The sequence below is a fragment of the Onychostruthus taczanowskii genome, unplaced genomic scaffold (genome assembly GCF_017590055.1).
Source record: "Onychostruthus taczanowskii isolate IOZ18803 unplaced genomic scaffold, ASM1759005v1 scaffold21, whole genome shotgun sequence".
NCBI lineage: Eukaryota > Metazoa > Chordata > Aves > Passeriformes > Passeridae > Onychostruthus > Onychostruthus taczanowskii.
Genome location: NW_024499351.1, coordinates 12,936,128 through 12,953,859, shown reverse-complemented (window position 1 = coordinate 12,953,859; position 17,732 = coordinate 12,936,128). Strand labels below are relative to the sequence as shown.

The 17,732-nt window shown below is 39.9% G+C and overlaps 1 protein-coding gene across 3 annotated transcripts in view; it reads right to left on the bottom strand.

The window, feature by feature from the left end:
- Window positions 1-17,732, bottom strand: part of DAAM2 (dishevelled associated activator of morphogenesis 2) — a 202,651-nt gene that overhangs the window by 114,040 nt on the left and 70,879 nt on the right. For all 3 annotated transcript variants that reach the window (XM_041404353.1, XM_041404352.1, XM_041404354.1), the window contains one exon: window positions 6,033-6,235. In XM_041404353.1, coding sequence (XP_041260287.1) covers window positions 6,033-6,206 — 174 coding nt within the window. In that variant the 5' untranslated portion in view covers window positions 6,207-6,235. The remainder of the gene's footprint in view (window positions 1-6,032; window positions 6,236-17,732) is intronic.

Below are 17,732 nucleotides of genomic sequence, written 5' to 3'. Positions count from 1 at the left end.
CTTGCTCAGAAATTGCTTTGCTTCCTTTGATGAAATAAATAAACAAACAAATTCCCAGATACTTCCATGCTTTACTTTTCTTTCAATATAAAACTCTTTTCCTTCCTTTTCTCAACTTTCTCTCCTCTGGGAAACAAGACAATCACAGAATTTTACTCTCTTTTAAGGCAGAGAAGGAACAGATGTTGAGAGATTTCACAGAGAAAGCAGAGATCAGAATTTTCCCAAACTTTATGCTACTGATCACTTCATCCAGTGGTAATAGAAGCATGTCTATGGTGACCCCACTGTTCCTTTGCCTCTGTGCCGAGAGAATTAGCACAGTTACCAGTTATGTGGATGGTTCATGTACTCAGAGAACACTAATCAACTCCCTTCAGCATTCTGGCACTAAAGTGCCTGGTGTGTTGAGAAATCAAGAGAGCACCGTCACACCCAGAACAGGAGCCAACATCAGCCTACTTCCATAGTTCTATTTCAGGAGAAGATGAAGACATTCATTTACTTAGGAAGGGATTAGTTCACTGCCATTTTTTCCAGCTAGATACCTTGGCTAGTTCATCTTTAATTCAGAAGGTGAGCCAACACTGATGCTGAGGCACTGTATTTCATATAATGAAATCAGAGGCGATGACATGAAAGACTAAGAGTTGAATTTAGAGCAGTGTCAAGAAGGGACATAGTACCATGTTCTTGTGGTCACTGTTGCAGGACACGGCAGACGGTAACCAAGGTTACAGTTTCAATCATGATTCCCAGGACGGGCTGAAGGAAGGACAGAGACCTTGATTCAGCACTTGCTTCTATCTTCATTTAATTGCACTCAGGTAATATTACAGGGAAAATATGGGTTTGATTCCAGTGGTCTTATTGTTCAGAAATATATAACAGCTACATGTCCATCTTCTCTACAAAATCTGGGGTTTGCAATAGGGCCACAATGCTAGATCTAGAGAGGGAGAGAGAGAAGAGTGGAGACTGCCTCACCTGAGCAGCAACCTACCTCTCTCAGCAATTCAATGGAGAAGAAATTTTAAAAGGCCAAAACAGATGGTGGATAATTGTAAATTTTTCAAATATAGAGAGTCCATAAGTATTTATGCTGCTCCTCAACTGTAAATAAAGTACCTTTAGATTTTATGCCAAAAGTACCTATTAAGTTTACTTTCTGGAGAAGCCTGTAAAGATGGTAAATAGCAATATGGACAAAAAGCTTTTGTGAACCAAGAAAGTCAACAAAACCCTTCCTTAGGGACTCAGAGAAAAAAATAAAAAAAAAAAAAAAAACAACCAACAAGAAAACAACAACAAAAAAAAAAACTTCCAAACTGAGAATTAAATGGATTCAAATGCAATGTAAGAGAATGACAGGGAATTCCAGTCAATATCTCACCTGAGCTAAATGCAAGAATTCTTCAAGGGCAGATAAGACCACGAAAGTATAGTAGTAAGCATTTCCAAATCTTCCCCAGTATAAGAAACTAATGTGCTGAAGGAACTCATTCAAGTTTGGAGGATATAATGATACTATTATCTTTGAAAACATGAACTCAAAAGACAATTGTATTTCTTTACCAAGGACCTTGCATCTTGAAATAGAGAATCTTGCACTCCACCTTCTCAAATACCACGACCATCTCACAGTCACTAACAAAACAGAAACAACAAAAGAACAAATTTTTCACACTGCTCTTTCCTCTGTGCTACCATTCTTCATATTTTTCTTTTGTTTTTTTTTTTTTTTTCTGAATTGCCAGCATTTAAGTCACCCTTCTTGATATGGTCTCAATTCCAACCTGGGAACAGGCTGCTGTTATAAGAGATCTAGATGGCAAAATCTTTAGTGTCAAGCCACGCACCACCTTTAACCACCAAGAAGAGTCCAGGATTCTAACAATGAGCACAAAGTATCAGAATCCACTGTGACAAGAATACACTGATGCTAACAAATATAAACAAGGGCACGGAGAAGCTGTTGCATGAAAAAAAGTTACTTCCTTTGCCTTACAATACTTCTTCCAGATTCTTCTGTAGTTCCTGTTCAGTTGATAAATTTGTACAAGGAAAAATGTGTGTCTAGCACAGATATTTTTGCCAGCAGGCGCAAAACCATTTTGGAGCCTGCCAACAGACCACCATCTGCAGCAGTACTGTACCACTATACAGAAGTATGAAAACAGAAGTGATGCTGGTCACATCAGCCTCGATGGTCAAGTAGGGCCAGTTTTACCATTTGCAAGGTGCAGGACCAATCCACACACCCTGCTGCTTAGAGCTTCTCTCTCTGCTTGTTCAATGAAGGGAATATGCTAAAGCCAGCTGTTCTGTCCTCTTTCACAAAAACAGCCTTTTGGAGGACAAAACTTGTCAGAAATATTTTTGTTTGCTTTGTATTTTGTGCATCTAGACTTTGATAAGAACTTACCTGTACTGTTATCACTGCATTCATCCTAAGGCAGTCACTGCCAGCAGATGGCCTGAGAGCTGGTACATCATCTCCTGTCTTAGCCCAAACCAAATCATTCCAAATCACCATAAGTCATCGTGTTTATTCAGACCTACTCTCTGCACATGTTCCCAGTGGAATAAATCAAGATAGAATTTAGGACCTATCAGGAGTAACTCTGTTTTAATTTTCTAGTTAATCAGACAAGGCACAAACACAGCATCCAGCTTCAAGTAACACATAAGCCTAGAATTGTTTTTCTGGTTGAGTGGCAACAAGAGCAGGCATTTCAGCTGAAATCAGCATCAGCTTATCATCTCACAGTCACTGCCTTGGTCAGAGTGCAGTCAGGCAGCTGCCATTACATAGCTGGATGGTCTGGGTACTTCTCCCAAACAGAGCAGCTCACACACGTGTATCTGCCTCAGTCTGGAGACTATACAAGCAAGTTTGAAAACTTGGAATGGGTCATTCCTAATTTCTTCCCCATCTCCAAATTCACTTTTCATGATACTAGTTTAAGTAGCACAACAACAGCAGAAGACGACATGCTCCTGATCCTCAAAATGCCAGTTTTCCTCAGAAAGGGAGGTAGAAACACACTGAATATTTATTGGATTGGAAAATTCATCACAATGGAGACTTCTCCAGCACAGCTATGCTCAGCTTTCTTGTCATTAACTCTTCCATGGGAAAAATGCCCCAGAGATTTTAACTGCAACAAGGGAAAAAATAAGTATTTTGAAAATTCATTCAACCACACCAATGTTTCATTATACCCTTTGCAGAGCAGATGGCAAGATGATGCTATACCCCCTGGGCCTGCTTCAGGGAGCTAACACAAATGCTCTTCTCAATACAGATCTCAGATGATGTTGGTGTCATCATTTCACTTGGGGATTTGGGTCAAAAGGCTTTACACTCAAATCTGGCTTTTATATAGTACAAGTGCACCCAGACCAGACCCTAACGGATAAGCAGTAGGAAGCTAGCACACAGCACAGAGCTCTCTCAGGCACTTCCAGGTCGCTGATTTACACTGGTGCATTTACAGACTGAATCTTTCTAATCCAATTAAAATCTCATCTGAGCTGTCAATACAGATGTAGCCTGGTTTATTTTAGTGTCTCATAAAACATGCATTAATCCAGACCTGTGGACAAACTAGCCCTCCTAGGCAAAGTCTGCATTTTGCCAGCCCAGTTTCCAGCCCAGGTTCTCTCGCACATAAAGCCCTCAACTGCTCTCACATTACCTGTCTAATCAGGAACTCCTATGGACATGCACTGCCATCCCATCTGGCTGCTTCATAAAAATGTGTGATGTACATCATTACCCTTCTGAAAAATAGCACTTTTCGCTCCCATCTCACTTCTCATGCAACGATGGCTGGTGTGCTATCATTAAATATAAGAACTGAATATGATCTGTTTTTGTTTCAATGGCTTCATTTGTTTGAAATGCATATGCCAGTTACAAGCTGTCAGCATATTTAATAAGTTATAGCAAAAACCAACAACTCTCAAACTACTGGGGCCAAAAATTTTTACAGATCATCACATATACTTGTCATTAAATTTTGCACCAGAAACATTATAAATTATACTTTTTAATAGACTTCCATAAGGCAGCTGTGAGCTGTTTTGCCACAAGCAAGCACATGGAACACACATATATTTGCCAGACATAAAACTAGAAGTTAAAAGCGTCTTTAATACCACCACAAACTCTCAAATTCCCCATAAAACTGATACCCTTCTCAGTAAGCAAAAGCCCAGCAGCAGCTCAAGCAGGTCTTTCACTCTGACCCAAAGGTAAACAAGTTCAAGGTTTAGCAAGCCAAGTTCAGGAGCAAAGCACATCTGTTGGTGACGTCTTTAGCAAGGCTAGATTGAATGCTTCAATGGATCCTGGTATTGGAGAGAGCTGAACTTTGATACAGCAGTTTGAGCTTTGCATGTGAAAACCAACGGTTAAGCAGCATCCAGAAATAAATTGTCAGCAGAGCAGATTACAGGTTACACTCTTACTCTTGAGAGATACCTGTCACCATGAGGAATTCTCCACAGTCAGGCAGCTGCATTTTCTAAGAGGGACTCAAGTAGTCTCACGTAAAAAGAAAACTGACCTAAATATAGACCAGAATTTTGTGAAATATTTCTGTAAGAGGATATTCTTCACTTGTAAATTAGTTCAAAGCAAGTAGACTCTTCTGCTGAACACATTATTCTTCCTGAAACAGCTGCAAATCCTATTGACTCATTCCTCTGCCCCTGCCACAGAATACTGAAAATCCTAATGGGTACTGGGGAAGTGTAAAGTTAATGGAAAACAAATCCATAACAATTTACTATGTACATAGAAGGCAACTTCCAACTGAGGAAGTCCTTGAGCCGAAAACTGTTAGAGGGTTGGAGAGTATCCTGGAAAAGACCACCCTATGGCTGCACCTTATAGTCTCCAACGCCTTATATTTTTCCCTAGCCACTTGCTTTGGACCCCGTCTTGAACCTGAAGCCTGGGCTAGGTTGCCAGACCACTGATCTGACAAACTACAGCTGCCCCTGTATTTGATATGACATACTAGAGTTGTCCATATACTAACCACCAACTGCCTATGCAAATGACATGGTTCTTTTCATTGCTATAGCATTTCAAAGCTATGGTCATGGACAAGAATTTATTGGGCTAATATTACAAGTGTAACGTAGGAAGACTACTGGCAAATTCCTCTAATGCCGAGATGCAGTATTTTCTGTTCTATTCCTCACCTCAGTTGCACTCCTCAGGCATATACACACTTACAGATATCTCACTTTACATAAGCTCCCGTCTCAGAATGGTAATGAGAAACCTAATCAGCTGCATCAAATGGGCATCACCTTTACGACACAGTTTGCAAAACAACCCAGCCCTATGACCTCTGCCTGTGTTTTGCATTCCGGCTGAACAAGAAGACAAAGACGGTGAAGTCATTTGATGCCAGGCATGAAAAGCAAGTGTCTGGCTCCTAGAGTCTGCAACATTTACCACAAAAGAAAACAACAAAGTTCATCTGAAATAATTCCTTCTCTTCCTGTTTATGGCTGTTGCTGCAACAGCACCATATAATGGTTCAAAGGCAGCTGTGTGATGAAACATAATTAGCATGGTCACCCGATTCTTATACCTCACCAGCAGAATGCTACTCGTCAACAAAACCAAATAGTCCTCTACAGATCTGCAAATACTAAGATTTTCCACTTCATTACACTATACAGCAGATTTTATCCCAAAGCTGTAAACAAGAAATTGACCATCAGCTCTCTCTAGAGAACTTGAGAGGTTCCTTCCAATTCTACATAGTGCTATGAGAATAAATAAGCACATTTAAATATTTTGTTGTACTTATACCCAGTGCCATTAATCATCCATCCTGTTGCTTGCCACCTTTCTCCTATCAAGTAACTAGTGATAAAAGAATGAAAAGGTTTTTTTTAAAGTTTTAACAGAAGCTCTAATAAATCCCTTAAATCCTTTTATTACCCCTTTAGAGGGAAAAGTCCATCCGCCTCATAAATATACCAGTCTGTCGGCAGAAACTTACCACAAGTTCGGCGAATCTGGCATTGAGCTCTTCTGCTGGTGGGATTGGGACAGAAAACTCAAGGAACTGGAGGGGATTATTGTCCTTGAGGTTGATTTCAGGGAGGTCACTGCCTCCAAAACAACAAAGAAACCCCAACGCATGACGATTCCTCTTCCGGGGGGCCATGATCATGGTGTATGGTGCTATCTTCTAATCATGTTCTGTAGAAAAAACAAAACAAAACCAACAGACATTAGATGATAAAAAGGATAGTTGAATCTGTGCAGCTCTGTGCAGTTACAGTGGCTGTCACTGGAGTAACAGATGGAAGAGGACAGAAGGATCTGATACCCAAAAGAGCAAAATAAACACTCAAGCTAGATAAGGTAGCTAGGCCTTTCTATGGCATTAACATGTTCTTCCATGGCAGTGTAGAATCGCTACTCTGTAAAACCTTTCCTGAAACGGTTTTACAAACTCAATCTGTAATTTCCCAGCAGCTAGATTTATCAGCAATGTTCAGAAGCAAGGCTGAGTGCTACCACAGAATGCTGGTATTGGCCTTTTTCTCACTACTACAATAAAGGAAATAAACTATCAGAAGCAGAAAAGCATATACGGGAGAATTTACCCAGAACACATGGAAGAATCTTCCAAATGTATATCATTTGATCAAAATAAAATGAACAAGAAACAATCATCAATCTTCCACCACTGCAGAGCAAGATGACCAACATTCACTTATTCCTTCACAGCCAGGACTATCTCTGTAGGACCGTTTTGTCCATCCCATTTTCAAACACATGTAAGTAGTTTGGGCTGCTTTATGTATTCAAGGAAGAAACAGCACAGTACTAATGCACATATTCAGATTTACATTTCAGCTGCCAGATCCCATCTGGACAGGACCTGGCTTTGGTATCAGGAGTATAAAGGGAGGCAGAAGGAGGCCTGAAGGAGAAGCTGGGAAGTGACTGATTTTGCTACCACACAACACCATTTGTGAGCAGCCCATCCAAACAGGAAGTCTCCTGCCAGCAGTTTGAAAGGAGGGATCTGTGCAGTGCACAGAGAGCCACATATTTTGCCCTTTTAAGGGACTTGTTGTTTGACAGCTCAGGGGCTTATTTGTGTTATATTTTTAAGGACTTCACTTTTTCACTTAATCTGCAGAATAAGCCATATCCTTTGAGAGTAAATAATTAAAGCTTGTTGTGAAGCTGGTCTCCCTGGGCACAGGGCAGGGGAGCAGGAGGGAGGTGGCAGGTGAACCAAACCACAGGATGCTGGGTGCTGTATCAGCAACAACACAGCTGAGCTTTGTCATCAGAGCAGCTGCTGCCCTAACCTGCCCTACAATGCTTTGGTCTGTTTGCTTGCCAGAACAAGGCTGCTTTGAGCTTTCATAGAGACTGAGTAGCTGTGCAAGGAAAAGCACCTTCAGGACAGCAGTTACATAGTGGGACTTAACATACAGAGCACAGCCAGCTCTCCAGGGATGTTTTGTGCAGAAATTGGCATGCTCGCTTAAAAAAAAAAAAAAACAACAAAAAACAAAAAACCAACCTAAGCAACAAACAAAAGCCAAAAAAAAGGTCCAGACCATCCAAACCTCTACCCTTATGGCACTATGTGCTGGGCAGCAATCACCTGTCCTACTCTATGCTGCGATTAATTTATCCAGCACATTCTCTTATGCATTAGAAGGGGCATCAGCTGCAACCCTCATGCAGCTGAAAGAAAAGCAAGCTGGTAAAAAGTACTGTCTTCTGGCATGCCTACTTTGCTTTGCTCTCCATGCCAGCTCTGCAAGGGTTTTATGTCCCAGCAGGATTCACTAGAGCAGGATGTTGCTGGCTTCAAAAGCCCATTCATGAAAACATTGGGTTCTCACTAGGAGATGCCAAAGGTCAGCCTAAAACTGAACTGGTCATTGACACAGCTTCCATCAGCAAAACCAAAATGCCCTCAAATCTATCACAATGATGTGCATGGCAATTTGTATTTCCTCTCAATAGTGGACACTTAAGAGATTCAGCTGCTAAAAGATTTCACAATAATGCCTTGGAACTTAAACTTGTACACTACAGACCATCTTCTCAAGTATTATATTCCAAGTGCAATGCCCTTTAAGGCAACCTGGTCATGACTGAGATTAAAACCAATTAGTTTGACAAAACTCTCTTTTGGAAGGAACTGAATTCAATGAGACAAACCTGATTTACATGCAATACAGCTACATTTGCATCAATTCAGTTTCAACCAAGCTCTGGCCCTCTGTCTAAAGGCTTCCAACCACAAAAGGACCAGCATTCTCTTGGCCATGGATCCTCCTCGGAAAAACTGGCTGAGCAATTGGAGTGATAGGACCATAACAACGTCCTTTATGAGCTCAGGTCAAGACTGGTATAAACTTCACCAAAAGAGGTACCTTACCAGGAAATGAGAACTACGTGAATGGATGTGAAGCTCAGCGTTTTCTACAGGGTAAGTACAGCCCTGGTCTGGCTACCACAGGTTATCCTCCACTGGAATTTCATTACTTGACTTTCATCTTAAGCAGGTTCATTTAAGAGCTTGTCAGGCTCGAGGCTTTCTTCATCCACAATGCTGAGAAATACCCAAGCCAATGTTTGTTACTGTGATTTTTTTGACAGAATCTGCAGTTCCTTGGGATCCACACGTGTGAATCTCAAGGCTACTTAATTTTTACTACCCTGCAAAACTGTGCAGAGCTCACATGAAGAGTGAGCTGGATTTAACAAAGCATTATTCCATCGCACAATTCATACTCCTAACACTGGCATTTTCCAGGTCCATCTATAAGCAGCAGGCATGAAATTCATACTAACATAGAAGGGTAAAATAACACTTTTGTACTGCTTTCACACTGTAATTGTGTGGATAGGTGAGGTGTCTAGATGCTTTCAAAATAAGAACAACTGAGAACTGCTACAGAGGGATCCAGCACAGATATTTTAGAATCAAATCACTGAAGGAGTGAATGAAAGAAATTTCTAAGTTGGAGCACTGTTCTCTCTAAAATTAAACCTGCCAGTAAAGTAGATGTCCTTCAGAATCATGTAAGTTGCACTGTTTATGCTATTTAATAACTAATTGAAACTTCTTTATTTGTGTTGGTGATCAACAAAATAAGCATTTTCTAATTATCTCCAAGTTAATAAACTTTTTCTTTCCTTTCTCTCTTTTTTGCCTTTCCTTTCTCAAGAATCAAATCTGGGAAAAATGTGTTTCCAAATAATGAGAAGGTTGGGAGACAACAATGAAAATGAAGTAAAGAGCAGCTTCCATTTTTCTGAGTGGAAATTGACAGCAAAGCTGACATTAAAAAATTATGAAAATAACAAAAAGTGGGGGTTTTGTTCTAATAAAAGTTCTATTGCCTCTCAACTTTAGGCAAGTAAAAGTGAAATGTGTAATTACATATTTCTATACATATATATATACACATATACCCCCAGTGAGAATCAATAGGAAATTTCTCTCTGGAGAGAATCCCACTATTGCACATAACTCCCTCCCACAGCTCTTCTCAGTTCTACTGTTTTGCCCTTTTACACAACACAAACCAGTTGCTGTCATTTCAACATCTAACCACACACCCGCTCCTCACAGCAATCCCTCTCCTGCTTCCCAGCCCCATCTGAGGTTCGGCTCAGGTCAGGAGTCACAGCCTGGAACTCTGCCCAAGGTCTAATTATAACAACGTCCTCTTCCTCTGACAGGGCGTACGTGTTCATTTCTAAACCATTTGGCCCAGACACCAAACGTAATTTAGCTAATGCAATTTTTTCAACACTTATCAGAAGTTTTAGCCACATGGAATCAGATCCATGCTAACTGCACACAAGGATCCTCTTTCAATTGCTTTCTAAATTGCTTCATAAACCTCACTCTTCTGTTCATTCTCATCTCAGAGACAGTAATTTTCATGCCAACATATGCTAAATAAGCAACATTCCACTAAAAGTAAGACACCTGAAACAACTGCTCTGCCAGCAGCTCTCCTGTGCAAGACAGCTGATTATTGTAGATTTTATCTCACTCTTCTGTCCTTCAACACACCTGACAGCCAGAGCATAACTGTAACTGAAATAGAGAAAATTATTTGTGTATCACCGCCTTTGGATAAAGGGAAGAAAGAACTCAGTGGGTAACTAAACACACACAGTCATGCAAAAACGGTTCACAACATAAGGAAGCATTAATGGTAAACACATTCAGAGCTGTATATCTACGGATCATCAATAGACACACAATTGTGGATGTAGCCATAGCTCTCACCTGAGTGGGGAGCATGGGACTAAACGTATGATGAAGAATCACTGCCCTACACTAGTTTATGCTAACAAGAAAGGAAATAAAGTTAATAATTTCCATTTCCCTGTAATTTATCTATCTTTGTCTATGGCAGGATAAAACATATCCATGTAATGTGTGATCACTGATGTAGAAAAAAAATCTGAAGTCAGAGTTGTTTAGAACACAAACCAACTCACCCACAACCCCCAAATTCAAGTTAAGACTCCAGATTATTAAACTATTAAATAATAAACCATGAGAACTTCCCAGTATTAAAACAGCTCCCTAGATCATCACTTACTGATGATGAAATGGAGAAAATAAGAATCATGCTCAAAACAGCCTGAATGTAGACACTGGATAAAGGGAAAGAGATTCCTACTGATCCTGTGCTCAGTTCCCTGGGCCACATTGCTTCTTCAGTACACAGATGGTGAAATGATGAGCTTCATGGCATGATTTAATTACCATGGGAATTTTCCATGGATGTCACATGTAATGTGACAGATGTCAGATGCACTATATGGCAATTGCAGCAGGGGGGATGGGGAAAGGAAGATGACAAGCAATCCGTTTGTTGCACATGTAATAATAACCCAACTCCTTTGGCTTGGATTTGTCACCATACTAAGGAGCCTCCTGGTCTCCAGTGCACAAAACAGCAACAAAAAGCCCCAACGTCTTAAAATCCAGAAAGTTAAAATCTTATTTTTCAGGGCAGCTTCCTGAAGATCCATGGACACCTGCCTGTTATGTTGGACAGGAAGATATCGGACCCAAAACAAATCAACAGATTACTGGATGCGATCTGGAAAAGAGCAGCGTCCTGTGCAGCAGTGGCTACTCAATACCAATCATGGCCCACACTTAAGTTTCCACCACAAGAGAGAGGGCAGCTCAAATAATGCTGTGTATTTTGAAGCCAGTTCATGGATTTTCCTTCCTCCAACACATGGAAACAAGAGTGCAGAGCTCTTGGTGTTTATGAGAACTTTGAAAGACAGTCCAGAAACTCACTTCTCATTTGTTTTACACACCTTCCCATTAAAACTAAGACGGTTGATAATTTCAAAGCATTCCATAAACCTAAGGATTTTCTCCTATTACATATATATTTATTTATTTCATTTTTTTTCATTTATTTGCCTCAGAAATAAGTCCTGAGGTAAGAGAAAAGGCAAGGGCTATTTGAAGGCTGTCAGGTGTAACTGTATCTGTGAACCTACTTACTGCAACATGTCTGTCAAAAATCTCTTTATTTTTAATACTTTAAGGATGCTCAGGATGTGCTGGGTGACTAATGACCACTAACGTTAGTCTGTTAATACCCACAAATCCACTACGTCTCACCTTATACCCACTTATCAACACAGAACAACAACAACAAAAAAAGAAAGCTAAAGAACTGTAAGAAACTTCTCTTCTGAAATTTTAATTTGAAACACTTTCTCTGCCTTCATCTAAGAATGAGGGGAAAAATAACTCTACAGAAAAATAAACAAAACCAACAACCAAAAAAAAGAAAACAGGAAAAAATATACCTGCAGGTTCTTTGTGTTTCTCCTAATCATTAATCTATCCAAACTGTATTCATAGGAAAACTATTTTAAAAGAAGAGTCAAGATTCAAAACACAAAGCAAAGAGAGCAACAAAGCAGTTAAAGTCAGTGTCATGAACCTGGTTAGTAATAACTAAGTATTTCTTTACACCTATTTCTCACGCTTTAATGAAGTACAGATTAATAATTTTCTATGCTTAAGTGAGCTGACCAAACAACCTATTCATTCTTTTACCTGGTAAGAAGTTATTTTATTTTTGCAAAGGTACTATCACTGTGTCATAGTTTCCTATGGCTTCACACAGGAATGTGCACAGTCAAAAGTAATCTGCTCTCCTAGACATCAAATGCTGAGTCTTAATTATATTCTTGCATCTCATTTATATACAAGTAAATCTATGCATTTTTCACATTTCTGAATGGTGATACGACCATGCAGCTTAGACTGCAAACAAAACAAGTAAAACTCACAGCCTAACTGTTTATCCAGGATACGTATGTCCCTCATCTCCTTAGTGTCTGACTGTACTGCAGATTTCAATCCTAATTTATCAATTCCTCACTGAGGCATGCTTGCCAGCAATTCAAACTACCATGCTGGTGGAATGAACAGGATTGCATACTGCCTAAAAACAATCAACCTTTCTGGTTTGCATGAACGAGTGTGGAGTCCTGTCCTTCTCTCCTTACCCCTCCCCATAGCACTTCCAAGTTCTCTGGTGTTGCAGCACTGCAGTTTCAGTAACATTTACACATGCCCTTCACTTCCTTCTCAGTCAGAAAGTCACTGCTACCAAGATAAATTTTCTTGTCTTCTTGACCATGAACCACATTTGTTGTATTCATATACCTCACCAAAGATTACCCACCCACTTCTATTAAGAAAAAAAAAAAGCTGTTTGTAGTCTTAGTTCTCCCTTTCTTTTTTTCCTACCAGTTTTAGTTTTATTCTCTACTATTTCACTGTTTCATTGCAATAGTCTCATTTTTTGAATGACAACAGTTAGAATTGAAATGGCTTCCTGTAGCCACTTCCTATGCTCACACTATTAGACCCTTTTTTTAAGGCAGATATTGAAGATAAAAATACTTCTAAAGAGACACCCAGTGCATGACACAAGCTGCAAAGACTGTATCACATTTCACATTTGTTTTATTTTGGCTGTATTTTACTTTATTGTCCTAGCTGTGGCACTGAGGTTGTAGGTTCTCCCGTGTAGGGTCTTACTCTTCTGCTTAAACCAGTTATTTCACAGTGCCAAACAGACTGTGAACAAACAGGAATAAAAGCAGTAGGCCTGCAAAAAGGTAATCACCTGGCTGGGAGCTGGCCAGGGCACAACATGTTCACCCCCCATAATGATGCTGCTGTAGAGACAGCATTTAGCAGTGTCCACAAATCCTGCATGGATAAATTTATTCTTTATAAAATAATGGAATTTATGCAGCGATTTCCCCTACCACAGCATTGGCTTCACTAAATGGGTTGGTTTATAATGTCCTTGTTCATCAAATTGCTGTGGCTGTAAGAGCCAATGGGAACTACACTGCATAAAAGAAAACATAGGGAAAAAATCCCACAAACCCCACCAAAGATGGCACCCCGAGACCCAATTCTGACTAAGGATAAGACCATGAAGCAGCAAGTATTTTGAAACACTCTCTACAATCCACAGATTTTAATTTTGAAATCATTCACATTCTAAAGATATTATTTTTTAAGGCTTGACAAAATTATACCGTAATTCTAGGCCATGAATTCAGGACAAGGCTATAATTCCAATTTGTGTCTGTGCTACTCAGAGTGTGTCTGAACTTCCTTTTCTAGAAGCTGCAGACCTAGACAGCAGAGCCCAAGTCAGACTCTCAATTTTCTTTACTTTCTGTGGGTGATGGGTACAACACAGTGATGCAATTTCACAGGAAAAAGTGCCGTGGAAGTTGGAGTGCAAGATGAAGCTTTTATTCAAAATAGGAAATCATAGACTGAAGATTAAATAGATCATGGTGACATCAGTTAAGCAGGCACACACAAGGACAGCCAGAATCAGCACATCTCTTCTTCAGCTTCAATGCAGAAGACAACTATTTTCCTCTACAGGAAGATGAATTCCTGAGCCTTTTACAGGTCATATGGTATGAAATGCCCTTAAAGTCATTGTATGACACTGACTCTAATGTCTGTCAGTTTAATCTAATAAGAGCAGGTCCCAAGGATGAAACAGCCATACCCCAGAGCAACATTTTTGATCAGTAAAGAAGGCAAGGATTGAGTGATCTGTAGAATAAGGTGCCCCACTCTATCTTCTATTCCATAAGATCAGGAATATGAGTAAAGCACATTAGCACTTTAGATTAGTATTAAATCTTGATCTAGGAACTTTAAATCTCTCCAATATTTCTATGGGAAAGAGCGGGGTTTAGTTACAAAGGGAGTCAATCCAGAGTTTCCCAGTAACACTACTGCCATGTTGAGAAGAATGAACACACAAAATCCCATTACTAAGAGCGTCCTGGTCTTGTTTCAGTCATTGTAATTTTTCCATTCTGTCATTGCCCAATTATTTCCAGACATGATGTAACTATTTTGCCAAGGGATTTGGGAGTCAAAATGTTACCGTTATCCTGGGTGCTTGAATTTTCCAGACAAAATAAGCAGCTGAGGGCATTAGAGTGCCTCTACTGAGAGAGAAATACTCCATAAGAACTGCCAGGGTGCTCCAAGAAAAACAAACAAATGGTAAAGGTCCAATTATTTCCATGTGAAGTGCTGTTTTCTTATTCAGACAATTAGTATAATAAAATTTCATCTGTTGTCATCATAGCATAAAAAAATGATTTCCATTCTAACACTTTGATCAGGGCCACTATGGGACTTCAAAACTCAACTTCACTAGAAATATGCCCACTGGAAACTAACCACAGATGTAGGTGTACAAGTACTGTCTTCACTACTGACAGGCAAATCAATTACCTGCACTGGTAAAAGTTTCCTAAATGCCACACACTGGAAAAAGCAATTCAGTCTCTATAGCAAATGCATGTAACAGGGGAAAACCCAACAGAGAGACCATTTGGACTTTTACTTGATTTTTGTGGGTGGCACTGAATCTCTTCAAAAGTAGTGTTCATCAATGCCACCTGGGAAATCCAGGTTCCAGAGCTGCCACTTCCCTGCTTAGTGCCCCAGCTAAAGCACAGTGTGCTTCTACGTGTCCCTGCAAATCCATACGTAATAAAAATGGTGGCTCTCAGTTCTGTTCCACAGACTGAAAAGCCACCAACATGGATGATGGTTAAAAACCTTCTTTAGAGATCCACTAATGGAAGAAACAGCCAGTAGATGCATTCACAAAGGGACTGGTTCTCAGGGTTTTATGCTCACTCCATCTTGGAGATGGGTCCCATAGGTCAAGGCACAGACAGGGTGAAAATGTCATTGATTTTCTATACCTACTTTTTAAACTATCCAGATTGCAGAGTTGTCAATTTGGCACCAAAAATAAATTCCCTGTAGAAAATCAAGTTAAGAAAAGGTCATATACAGCATTTTATTCCAGTATTTTTATTTTTCTTCAACATTCTGACCAGGGATACTCTGGGTTCAATGCCCTGAAACCTCAACATTACGCAAGTAGGTTTGAACTCCAAGCCAGAAGCTTGGTGAAACTGCTGAACTTTTAACCTAACATGTCTTCATGAAGAACGGATATTTAGAAAGAGCTTTGCTCAAAGATTTTGGGTTGTTTCTGTGTGTATTTTTAAGTGACATCCAGATAAAATATATTTTCTGGCTGCTTCAATATTTTCAGGAGGAGACTTTACACCAACACTGAAGGCTGGTTTCAGAGGCGTGACGTACTGCTTTAGGTTTTGGGGCTGTCAAGTTTCATTGCAGTAAAGTGAACAAGGCTTCCTCTATATTTGACTCAAATTCTACAGAACTGATGCTCTGAGTGACACAGGCAGTGATCAGTTATGAGGATCTGAGAAGAAAACACTAGCTAAAACCAGCCACCTTCCTTGCATAGTCAGTAGGTGCTCTTTTTATGTGGAAAAGAGTGCAGTAAAAGAAGGGGCAGGGAGACCTCCCTTAAAATACACAAATGTGAGGTTCTTATCTACAAAGCAATGCCGATCCATGTGGTCTAGAGCATTTGATACACAAGAGTGCAGTGCCTGTGCCAACTGTCAACCCTCCCTCCTTCCATCCTTGAACTGCCAATAGCTAGCTCTAGTCTCCCAGATTCTCATGGCAAAAGGTCATGTCCACATCAAGACCCTTTAAAGCTCATGATTAAGTTTTAAGTTCTGAAGTACATCTAGGGGAGACTTCCTAGAACTGTAACTGACCTCTAACACACTGCCCTTTCACAAGCATAGGTCATTTTTAAATGTATGCTCAGATACCCAAAGAAAGCTGCCGAGAAGATGCAGCAAAAGTTGGGTAGTCTTCTCCAGACTTCTAAGTGTCTACAGCAAGTCAACAGTCTGCCTGAAAATACAGCAAGTTCTTTCAGCTTCTGAACCCACCTACTTTTAGCTTGTTGACAAAACTTGGAGCACACTCCACAGAAAACTTGATTGCAGTATAAAATTCCCTCAGCTCCCCACCACAGCTGCACACAACTGGGAAAAAACCTCTAAAAATTCAACAAAACAACCCAACCTGCTTCTAAACCACTACTTGATCCGGATTCACAGTCGTCAGACATGATTCATAAAGATGGCCCATTGTACACAAATAGAAGAGAAACCTACCCTCTATCAGAGAAAGGAACATGTTTATCCCTTCAGGGTTGCAAACATTATGTCCAGTGATGTATGTCTTTGCAGTACATGTACCAATATTGTCTTGTTGTCTCTAGTTTTGAATAGCACTGACTTATTCAATAGCCTGTACAGAGTTTTATCCAAATCATCACCTGCTGCAGTTTGTCTCACCCTTTGGAAAGGGTGCATTTAAAACTTACTTTAACCAATAATTTTTGTTTATCTTATATCTTAAATTTATGGATGGAATACATACAAATAAACACAGTAAGCAATCATACATTGCCCTGTACAAGTTGAGGTGTTGGCTCTACTGCCCTGGTGACATGCAAGAAAATGTCCCATTGCAAGAAAGGCTGAAATTGCTGTTATTCACATTTTCTACTAACTGAAGAAGAGCCACAGCCAACCAGTACCAAAATCTTTTAAGTAACAAGAAGCAGCAGCATTTGCCCCTTTTCCTGCCCAAAAACCCATTTGAACAAGGAAGCAATCTCAATTTTCATAAAACTTTTTCCAGCAGAGGGAACTGAAAAAAGTCAGAAGCTCTGAAAAATCAAGACCAACTAAGTATTTGGTTTGGGTGGCAAACCCAAGAAGAAAAACTTTATATACAAACCCAATGATTTGCACAGAACTGGAAGCCTATCACTAGATTTTAACTATTGGCTGTTGTACTAGTAAATTCAACATGAAAATGGCATTAATACAATGGAATCCTCATGTTTTACTTCCTCCCCTTCTCCCAGTCATTCGTGTTACAGGCAAAGGGTGTATCACACTACAGTAGTGAATGCTTAAAACAGATAAAATTGTACAGAGAAATGTATCTGTCTCCAAACCCCTGAAAAGACAAACTAGCAGATGTACAAAGCAAACACTGAGTCCATATCAATGAGATACTCTTCTGGGTGAACTCTTCCCCAGTGCTTGTTCTGTCCATACCCTAACAACAGTCAAACACAGCCTGTAAGAAGCATGGCTACTGCCCAGGAAATGTTCTTACTGCTGGGTTTACAGTGTCATCAGCTATTAATCATAAAAAGCTCCACTGGGATAACCT